Source organism: Dipodomys spectabilis, unplaced genomic scaffold (assembly GCF_019054845.1).
Source record: "Dipodomys spectabilis isolate Male_0828 unplaced genomic scaffold, ASM1905484v1 ptg000092l, whole genome shotgun sequence".
NCBI lineage: Eukaryota > Metazoa > Chordata > Mammalia > Rodentia > Heteromyidae > Dipodomys > Dipodomys spectabilis.
The window spans coordinates 6817631-6829105 of NW_024870769.1; the positions used below are offsets into that span (position 1 = coordinate 6817631).

Sequence of the window (11475 nt, forward strand, 5' to 3'; positions counted from 1 at the left end):
CCTCATTTTTCTAGTCTCACAATAAATCTTTGCCCAAGAGGTCAACACAGATAGAAGAATTAGGAGAAAGTCAAAAGCCACCTAATCTGACATTTTATATTTGGAGAAAGTAAATAATCTGGAAGATAAGGAGTCTTCCCAAATGTCTTATGACCAGCAAGAAGAATGAGCATGCAAGCAAGTTTTCCTATTATCTGACCCACCACTTTATGATTTTTGTCTACAAAGTCTTTAAAGAGAGGAACCCACATCCTTGGTTCTGATGCAGAGTGACTGAGTCACTGCCCGTGTGGTCCTCAGAGGTCATTTATGTTCAGTAGAGGATATGGAAATCATCTGGTCACCCATAGAAGTAATTGCTTTTCCTTTTAGACACATGGTCTAAGTTGCTGCTGAAATTTTAGACACACAAGCCCAGGTCTGGGACTTGGCAAGTGAATAGTCCAGATGGGAACTGTTGCTTGACAAATTGAAAGTCCTTTGTTTCAGAATGAATTGAACTAGAATGAAGGGGGAGGGTTAATTGTGGGATCCTTTTAGCATGTGTGTGTGTGTGTGTGTGTGTGTATATGTGTGTGTATACATACATATATACGTATATGTATGTGTGTATGCATATATATATATATATATTACAAATTACTGCTTACACTAAAAAATAGCCTAGATTTATCATATAACAAAATGATATTCTCCCAAGCAAAAAATCTATAAATAGAGCTATTAGAGACTTCTTTTAAAATACTTATTTAAAGGATATCATTGTAGTATTAAATATCTCTTCAGGATTGCTACTTCATCCCTAGACAAATTTATGTGTTTAAAAAGTAGATCAATCGAAGCAGATCTACCCACTTGCATTTATTTAAATAACTATTTTAAGAACAGTAAGCCCAAATTCATTTAGAAGAATGAAAATGTGAATGGCTGGTGTTAGCAAGAGAATCAATACTTATTATTCATACTTGGCTCTGACAAACTATTTTCATATCAAGAGCTAGAATTAGTAGAAATAACAGAAGAGAAATGTATAAGGAATAAAATTGACTTGTCTCAGTTCATAAAACAAGGCAATCCAGGGTAACACAATGATTCCAAAAGTCCTGACTTTTGTTTCCCTGATAGATTTGCAGGCCACATTTGATTTCTTTCCTGCATTTTGAAACATTTGCTACCTGATTGTTCTCTCCCCAAATGAATTCAAGATGATTATACTTAGTTACCTTGGAAAGGATCTTTTATGTAAAATATAGTTGAGTGTTTCTGCGTTTCTTACAGCAATCTTTCAATGCAGAATCTTTTGATGATTATGCATGTGCACAGCACACACTTTTTTTTTCTTTAGTTGCTTTTCCTTTACTGTCTGTCCAGTACAGGAGGAATTTGAACTCAGGGCCTAGAGCTTACTCAGGTTCATGGCTGGCTGAAACTTCCCTACCTGAGCTAAACCTCAGCTTTACTTTGGAGATGGAGCGTCTTGAATTGTCTGCCCATATTGGCTTAAACCAAGGTCCTTTACATCTCAGGCTTCAGAGGATCTAGGATTACAAACCTGGGCCTAGCTTTTTTTGTTTTCTTATTGATACAGAGTCTTGCCATTCCATGTGATCCAGGTTGGCCTAAAACCTGACATCTCTCTTTACTTTGCCTCTCCCAGTGAGTGCCAGCTATCAGTACAGGCTGGCATATACCATCATAACTGACCAAGTTAGTTGGCTGTTTTTCAGGAAACTCTGATCTGTTGACATCTTTACCTTGCTTAAGCTGAAGAGCCCTATGGAATCTGACACAGGTTCCACTGACTCTTTCTCAACAATAGAAACACCTATATGGACATACCAGTCCATATATGCTTTGGAATCAGCCCTGATGAGATCTGAAAGTATATGAGGTACTGCTGTTCCATCCTTAGACAAGCTTATGTGTTTAAAAAATATATCATTCTGGAGCTGGGAGCTGGTTGGTCACACCTATAGCTCTAGTTACGCAGGAGGCTGACATTTGAGGATCCTTATTTGAAGCTAGCCTGGGCAGAGGAAGTCCATAAGACTATTATCTCTAACCAGCAAGAAAAGTACCAGCTTTGAATAAAAAAGCAAAGTGAGAACATGAAACCCTGAGTTTAAGCTCCAGTATCACCACACCAAAACCAAAACAAAAGAAAAATACTCTATCCAAACAGATCTACTCTTTTACCTTATTAAATAGCAAGCTATTTTAAGAACAGCAAGGCCAAATTCATTTAGGAAAATAAAAGGGTGAAGGGTTTGTTTATTTATTTATTTATTTTTGCCAGTCATGGAGCTTGAACTCTGGGTTTGGGCACTGTCCCTCAGCTCTTCAGCTCAAGGCTAGCACAATACTACCACTTGAGCCATGGCACCACGTCTGGCTTTTTCTGCTTATGTGGTACTAAGGAATCGAACCCAGGGCCTCATGCATGCAAGGCAAGCACTCTACCACTGGAATACCTTCCCAGCCCTGAAGGGTTGATAGCAAGAGAATCTATGCATATTATTTATACTTTGCTTTAGCAAACTATTTTTAAATGGCTAACTGGAGTATAAATATATTTGATAATAGTATTGTAGTTAGCTAATGAATGAAAATCAAAATTAGATAATTAGGTAAATAGCTTTCTAAAAATATACTGCATTCATTCAGGTACCAGTGGCTCATGCCTATAATCCTAGCTATAGGACACTGAGATCTGAGAATAGTGGTTTGAAGCCAGTCAAGGAAGAAAAGTATGTGACACCCTTATCTCCAATTAACCACCAAAAAGCTGGAAGTGGAGCTTCGGTTCTAGGAGTAAAGCTCTAACTTTGAGGAAAATAGCTCAGAGACAAAATAGCTCCAGGCCCTAAGTTCAAGTATCAGAACTAGCATAGACACAAAACCAACAAACCAACAAACAACAATAACCAAAACCTTGCAGACATTTCTAGAATAAAACTATCTTTCTGGAAAGATATCTGTTGTTGTTGTTGTTGTTGTTGTTTAATTTGCACACAAATTTGAAGACTTAAATCTTGTTCTACCTCTTGTTGCATTACTTGCAGAACTGGAGATCAACTCCAAGGCCTTGCACATGCTAAACAAGTGTTATACAATTGATTCACTCTCTCCAGCCCCTAAACCCTATTTTCAGCTCCTAACTGACAATGTTTTTGGTTTTGTTTTCTCTTTTCCTGCTTGATACTCCTCAGGCTTTTACTTAATTCTTACAGCATCATAGCTCTGTGTGTCTGATGCAAACAAAGGCCAATTGTTCTTCTTTAGTGAGGGTAGTATTGGCATTCCTTTTTCAGTCATAACATAGTTAAATAACATAATCACTCACACATCACACTCAGAAACATGTCCGTACTCATTTATATCTTTACTAGAAGTCATCTTCTATAGTATTCTCTGCATTCCTATGTTTTAATAGAATTTTACAGCTCTCAAGACCTTGGTTTCTATACTTATAGAATATTGGCTTATTAATAACATACTCTTCTATTTGTAGATAAAAAATACCACTAAAGCCATATATTTTTGTGGGCCATATATCTTCATATACCACTTATGCTGTTCAGAGCTGCTACTGTGCTGTTTCTTGCTAACGCACATAAATATATGGAAGCAAAAAAGAAAAGAGTTTGGGGTATGCTCCCTACAACTTTAGAAACCTAGAGAATGGGGTTCATGATGTTTCCTTAACAAAATAGCAAGGAACATGCAGTAAGTGGCTGGAGAGCAGGTACTGCCTGCAACGGTTATGAATGATCAGGACATCTTTCAGAACAAGAGCCTAAATTCACCCTCTCCAAGATAGCTGCCAGCCATCAAGGAAAATGTCTTGTTATTCCAGAAGCTTAGGATAGCAAGTGAGCCCAGTTTTGTTTTATATTTTCATAATTATGTAGGGCATAGTAGAAAAGTATGGATTCACTAAAAAAAGGATAGCCCAGTTCCATTTTCTAAGTACCCTTGTCAATGTTATCTGTAGTTGAGAACTTTTGCACAGCATCAGGAAAGTGTCATTTCTTTAGTACAAATAAAAATAACATGACATTTTTTTTGAGCAACACACAGATGCATCATAGTTTCCTTTTCTGTTTGCTTTAAATCGTGGATTTCTTAGATAATCTGGTCTAACTTTGTCTCCTACATATTATTTTAATTACAAAGAACTGGTAGGATGTTTGGATTTAGGGATAATGTTAGAAAGGAAGAAGTTAAAGGTTAATATAAATTGTTCTACAAATACAGTTGTCCCTGAAATTGACAAGAGTCATTCTGAGCTGAGAGAGGGCCTCTTATCAATATTCCTCAGGAGGAAGAAGAAGGTGAACTTTGCCTTCAGATTCAAGATTAATTTCCCTGTGTAATTGATTTAACTATAAGTAAAGTTAATTTTTCTAATAGGCATCTTCCTTTTGTAGTTTTTCATTTAATTTTATAGAAGAGAAAGGAAACATCTCCTGTAGATGAGACTTTCATTACTTCATTTATAACAAAGTACTACTTAATATGTAGTTTCTTAAGATGGTACATTCAGTGTTGCAAGTGAATCTGGAGACCAGAGAGATTCTTGCAAAAAAGTTTAAATTTTTTAAGTGTAATTACTAGAATCTGAGGAATTTACTTCTCTAGCTGATAAATTCATGCTTGGGAAGCAAAACTCATACTGCAGGTGTAAATGTAACTTAATGAAAACAACATTAATGCCCTTTTTCCTGCATACATGCTTTTAAATAGTTTCCTACATATGAAATATATTGATCAGAATTGCAAAGCAGGCTTTGCTAGATATTGAGATTTTAGTAGTCTGCTTCCATCAAGTAGAAGAATACTAGAACCATTTATTCCACACTTAGACTTGGAGGTAGCAAATGCCAACGACATTATTATACAGAGCTAAGCGTTTGCCTTTGTAAATATCTGCACGGAGACTTGAGAAACTCATCTGAATCAATAAGAATCCTCACACTACTCTGAGAAAGAAATATAAGGGGAAAGAAATATAAGGGGAAAACCAGGCACCAGTAGATTATACCTGTAATCCTAGTTATGCAGGAGGCTAAGAACTGAGAATCACGGTTTGGAGCCAGCTGTGGCAGGAAAGTCTGGGAGACTCTTATCTCCAATTAACCACCAGAAAAACAGAAGTGGCACTATGGCTCAAAGTGGTAGAGTGCTAGCCATAAACAAAAAAGCTCAGGGACCGCACTCAGGCCCTAAATTCAAGCCCCATGATCAACAGAAAGAAAGAAGGGAAGAAAGGAAGGAAAGAAGGAAGGAAGGGAAGGAGGGAGGGAGGGAAAGGAAAGAAGGAAGGAAGAAAGGAAGGAAGGGAGGAAGGGAAACAAAGAGAAAGAAACAAAGAAACAAAGAAGAAAAGGAGAAGCTGCTGGAAAATGTGAGGACCAGATTAAAAGGCTTAGGGGCACTCTTCCATATAATATTTAATTTAATGTAATTAATTTAATTCCATATAATATTTAAAATTTTAAATTTTATTCGACATCACACAAGAGCTTGCCAATTTCATTGTTGAAAGTACAAGGAGGCTTTAGGTTTATATTTTCTGGCCTTCTCAGTATGATTTTATATGTCTCCTTCCAGAATGAAGTGTCTATGTTGAAAAACGAGGTGGCCCAGCTGAAACAGTTGTTGTTAACACATAAAGACTGCCCAATAACAGCCATGCAGAAAGAATCACAAGGATATTTAAGTAAGTCACTGTACTTATTCACTTTCTTTCAGTGTCAAATATCTTTTTGCCAGTAATTTTGCATTGAATTCCATTGAAAGAGCAAGGTAAAGTGTAGTATCCAAGGTGGATATACTGGAATTCTTGAGTGTCTGCCAAACTCTTCTACCATGGGACCCCCCTTTCCTGACCCCCATTTAATGTCATGCCATCACTTCTGGCCACACTTTTCCTCGCATTTCACCTTGCAAAAGCCCACTAAATTCCAAATTTGCAGCCAGAATAGCCTGCTGGGGGCCTGTTCGTCTCCTTGAGAAATCTGTGGGCTGAGAGCATCAGTGGATGAATCACTGCCAGTGCCTCACACTACACCATGTTACTCACTCAGCTGTAAAACTAGTGTCCTTTTCTCAGTTTACCCCTGCATGCAGTGAATCTCTTTTACCTGGCTCCCATACCCCTGGGATGTTCATAGGTTCATGTTGGTGCCCTAAGGGATGGTGGGAAGAATGATGATTCGTGGCTGAAGGTCAATTTATTTTTGAATAATTTTTTAGATTGAGCAACACAGATTCTCCCAGCACATGTGAGTACTTTCCCCACATTTGCTATATGGATGGCTATCTGAAAATACACGCTGGGGAAGTTTACATGCCAAGACTCAAATACATCCACACCTTTTGCTGATGGAGGATACGTGACTTTGCTCCTAGCTATACACCTGGAAGGCGTAGCTCGGTGACTTCTGTTTAAAATGAATTTTTCACCTTAACTGCCAGAAGAAAATATGTGAAACTCTTCTATGTCAAGTAAATGTCGAGTAGTATTTGTGCTTTTGTTTTCTATGAGGAGTCCCTAAATCCACACAAGCAAGCGCTATATTGGTGTGTGCATGTGTGCTTTTTCCTAGGTCCAGAAAGTAGCCCTCCTGCAAGTCCTGCCCCGGTGTGCTCACAGCAGCAAGTCATCCAACATAACACCATCACGACTTCCTCTTCTGTCAGCGAGGTGGTGGGAAGCTCTACGCTCAGTCAGCTTGCCACGCACAGAACAGACCTGAATCCCATCCTTTAAAATGCACGGGTTAGACTTCGCCTCCAAGAAGAGCTATAGCATTTACCACGCATCCTTTTCTTGTAAGGGCATTTTTAGAATTAACTCCAACCTGGAAGACGCCTCAGCCCTTCAAAGACTGGCTTTCATTTTTATAGTTATTATGGAAAAGTTGTCTTTTATACTTAGTTATATAAGAACAAAAAGGGAGTTATGCAAATAATATCTATCAGCTTGGAAAATGCTTTGGTGCTTTTCTCCAATTTTCTGGTACCAGTTACTTGTTTATAAATGGAATCTATTCTGTATATAGCCATGGTTTCATTCTTATCCGTCTGACTGTTTTCTTGACACAATGAAACTTAATAAATCACAGCTTTTAGCCAAAATAAGGCATACCTAAATATCAAGTGAGATGGAATCCAATGTAACTGGGAAGGAAATCTGATGACATCATAACTCATGTTGAGTTTGTTCTATGATGTCACCAGAATCTCAAATAAACACATAGCCTTTCTGATAACTTTTTTTATCTTATTAAAAAAACATGATTCTTTGATGTCCTAATAAAACCACCAAGCATCTCAGCACCCCTTCCTCAGCTCTTGGTTTACTTGCTCAAGTGTCTACATTTCCAATCCTATTTATCTTGGGCTTCTTGTTTCTTCCTGATTGTAACTTTCTTCTGTTTCATTTCTCTCTTCTTTAGTATTGCATGTGAAGAAGAAAATAGTGTTTAAAGAAACTAAAAAAAAAAAAAAGAGCAAACCCTGAAAATGTGGACCTATCCATTGCTTTGCTAGCCTGTAACTACAGCTGGAGTTCATTCAACACTTACTTTTCACAACATAGTAACCAGGAGATGTTTAGTGTGCCTGATTTAATGTTTTTAATAATCAGAGCAAATAAAAAGGTGGTTTAGTTATAGGTGAAACACTGTTGAATGCCAGCTGTGGAGACACTGGGGAAGGGAGCTTTGTAAGCCCCGATTGTGAAAGTTCAAATTATGATACGGGGCTATAACATCGCACCCTTGAATTACAACTGGTTTTATATGGCCTGTCTATAATGTCAAAAATCCATGTATTGTATAATAATTCAGAAGGGCTCTATTCACCACACAGATTATATTGTTCAATCATCAGCTTCTAATTGCCTAAGATTTATTCTTTTTTCCTAAGTCTATGGAACCAGCAATGCTGTTCAGGTGGGTGAATGCAGATGAACTACTGGAGAAACAAAGCAAGCAAGCAAGCTAGCCCAAGGTTTCCATGGGATGTTCTAGGTCTGCCAGATAAGAGCAGTTTCTTTGGCTACTGATGGAATCCCATGGATACAGCAAAAGCTGCTCCACCCTTCTGCATAATTCTCATTTATGTTTTTAGCAACTTCAGTGGACTTGCTTATTATGAAAAGTAGCTAGGACCCAAACCACAGTTGTGCCTCCTTGAAATAAGCCATTCTACTGTGCTGGTGTTTTAATATCATGTCTCATAAATAATACGGACTAATGTTTCTTGCTAGCAGTCTAGGCAGGTGCTGGTCTTTCATCTCCATCCTGATGTGTGCAGGCTAGTGTATGTGTATGTGTGTGTGTGTGTGTGTGCATGTGTGTTTTAAAAAACAGTATTTTACAAAAGGTGTCATTTTTATATGAATTCAGGAAAGGAAGGATTTTTTTTCACACTGTAGTTTAAAACTCTATTTTGGAGACTAAAAGTAGGAGGGTGGAGAGTTGTGAAGCATGATTTTCATAACTAGTTACAGTTTATCCAATAGCTTACTTTTTAAATCAATATTTAGCAACCATCTTTCCATATATGCAGTGCTTTTGAGAGACAGTTTTGAGTGCTCAGTAAAATGTAGGACTTGAATATATGATCTAAGCAAACAGATGCTATGAAAAAGGAGAAAAAATAAATGAAATAGATTTTCTATTGTATTTTAGACAAACATATCATTTTCAAGTATTTTAAATACTGAATTCATATTTTTTTTAAATCCAGCAGTAACAGAATGGTTTAACCAGATTAGCTTCCTTGGGGATGTTTAAGACTTAACTTTAAAAGGAACTTGACATTTATAACTGTTTTGAAATAAAACACTTTTTGGGAAAAGTTTCTTAGAACAAATATGTGCTCCTTTGAGAAATAAAAATGAATGTTTGAGTTTTTAATTTTTAATTTTTATTTTATGTTTTGATTTAAGTAAACAAACTTTTCTTTATTTACTGCATGCATAGCACTTCATGAAATGGATTTTTTTGTTTTAAAAAAATCTACTAGGAATATCAGAATGTCCAGGAAATAGCCTATCACTAAATTGATTTAGTTTACTGAAATCCCAGCCCTTGATTGAAATTTGTAGCTGTTAATGTGAATGCTTTTGTAGTTAAGAACTTGCCTGAGGTTTGGGTTGTGTGTGAGTGTGTGTGTGTGTGTGTGTGTGTGTGTGTGTGTGTGTGTGTGTGTGTGTGTGTGTTTCATTTAGCAACTTGACAGTTTGACTGATGTGTATTATTTATAGCTTAATTATGTCTGTTTTTTATGCTAAGTAGGCAAGCCAACCACACACATTAGCAAACCTTCCTCACCATATAATTAGAATAAACTGCCTTCTTGTTACACTCAGAGCCTTTTAGGTATATTCACAGTATGGAAAATACTCAATGAAGATGCTAGCTAGTTTTCAGTGCTTCTTGAAATCCCAATTGGAGAGATTCATTGATTAAACCCAACAGGGGAATGTGAGTAATAAGGATCTCACTTAAAGGTCCAGCCTTCACCCAATCAGCCAACCTGCCTGCAATGCCCTCTTATATGTTTTGTCCATTGATGAGGTCATCATGTTAACTTCATTCTCATTCAGCTAGTTACTCTGTCACTCACAGCACTGGCCCAAGGAGGGAGATTTTTGAAGTACCATGTCTTCTCACTTGTGTGTGGCTTGCTTTATCACAAGATCTGCCTCGGAAATCCCTGCCAGTCTCCTGGGCACTTCTCCAAGGCCTCCCTTCCTGATACCCTGGAAGCTAATGACTTAGTATACCTGAGAACATTTCTAACAGGTGAATCCTCACTCAGACAGAAGCATGCATGTCCTAATTGTTTCTCTTTAACATATTTCTCAATGTATGATGCTGAGGCAGGTAGCGTGGAAGTTTTAGCCATGGATGAATGTACTAAATTCAAAGCCAGGTGTTTGGGCAGATAATTTTTTTCTTTGCACTCTGACATATCCTTTTCCAACCCCCATATCAGGGTATGCAAATCACCATCTCATGACAGCCTGTAGATGCCTAGCTGTGGGTGCTGTTAAAATATACATAATGAAAGGACTCTGGGAAGTTACCTTGTCAAGAAATAAAATGCACCACATTTTCTGAGAGAGAGGTATCAATAGTGAATGTGAAGATGGTTGTTTTATTTAAAAAAAATTTGGTGAGTTGAGTTTATCTTTAAAATCATCAACCAGCTATGGTAAAAGACCACCAGCCTTTGACTGGATTTTATTTTTTGTAGTAACGATAACTGCTATAAAAACCATCTAAGAAAATATGTTTGTATGTATGTGTGTATACAGTGGAATTTAAGGACCAAAGCAAAAAAATTGGACAGGAATCTATTAATTTAGAATTTTAAAAGATATTTATTAATAAATATTATTTTTAAACATTCCATTTGAACAGTATTCTTCTGTAGGATCTTGTTTTTTTAAAAAAAAATATTAGTCCATAGTGAATTCTTCTAGATGTGTGTTTTCATTTTTATCAGGGTTTAAAATGGCTGTGCTTCCTCATTAGATAGAAATGTTTGCTTAAATCTCAGAACAATTTATTGCTCTGTGAGACATTTGTTCATATACATTCTAAACAAGTTTATTTTTTAACTTTTGGTTTTCTCTCTACTCTTCTTTCCTTTTTTCCTTCTTTTTTGTGTTCTGGGCATTGTGCTCTCAGTTTGTTGTTGTTGTTCAAGGCTGGCACTGTACCATTTGAGCCACACATCCACTTCCAGCCTTTTTGCTGGTTAATTGGAGATAAAGAGTCTCACAGGTTTGTCTGTCTGGGCTGGCTTTGAACCAGGATCTTTCTATCTCAACCTCCTGAGTAGCTAGGATTACTAGCACCTGGGTCTCTTCATTTTGAAAGTAAACATTTTCACTTAGGAAGCAGAGTTCAGCTAAAGGGAATCAGTCACTATAACTGGAAAAGCTTTCTTATAATCGTGTAAATACAACTTCACCTCTGCTTCTCTCTACTGCTCCCCAATCTCCTAGGAAGCCTTGCACTACTCAGCTTTCCTTACAGCTGCTTGGCCCTTCCCAGACAATGTGCAGTCGTGTTAAGCCATTCAAACTCCAGTACACAGTGTAATTGAGAAGGGAAACGAACAGCCCTTCCAATTTGAATAGAACCGTGCCTATGCGAACAGTAGCAATTTAGAGCCTCTTTTCTGCTTTGAGAATAATTTATATTTTTAAATTGCACTTTAGCTTTTTAAATCTCTTTCCATTTCTCTTACTCTCTTTCTAACTTTTTCCTTAAACTTGCCTTTGCTTCTCCTTTTACAACTCTCCCAAGGCTCTGAGCTGCATCCTTTAACGTACTTTGTAAGAATCTTTGCACCAGGTACAATTGTGTGTGTTCATGAGTAGTAAAGCCAAGACTTGCTCTTCACATCAGCCTATGTGAAGCCTGCTACAGGAATGCCAAGAGCCAG

At 37.3% G+C, this 11475-nt stretch overlaps 1 protein-coding gene across 1 annotated transcript in view; it reads left to right on the forward strand.

Annotated features, from left to right (window-relative positions):
• Creb5 (cAMP responsive element binding protein 5) overlaps positions 1-6886 on the forward strand; it is a 434800-nt gene extending 427914 nt beyond the window's left edge. The window contains exons 10-11 of the mRNA XM_042685053.1: positions 5614-5722; positions 6612-6886. Coding sequence (XP_042540987.1) covers positions 5614-5722; positions 6612-6775 — 273 coding nt within the window. The 3' untranslated portion in view covers positions 6776-6886. The remainder of the gene's footprint in view (positions 1-5613; positions 5723-6611) is intronic.
• Positions 6887-11475: the final 4589 nt, after the last annotated feature.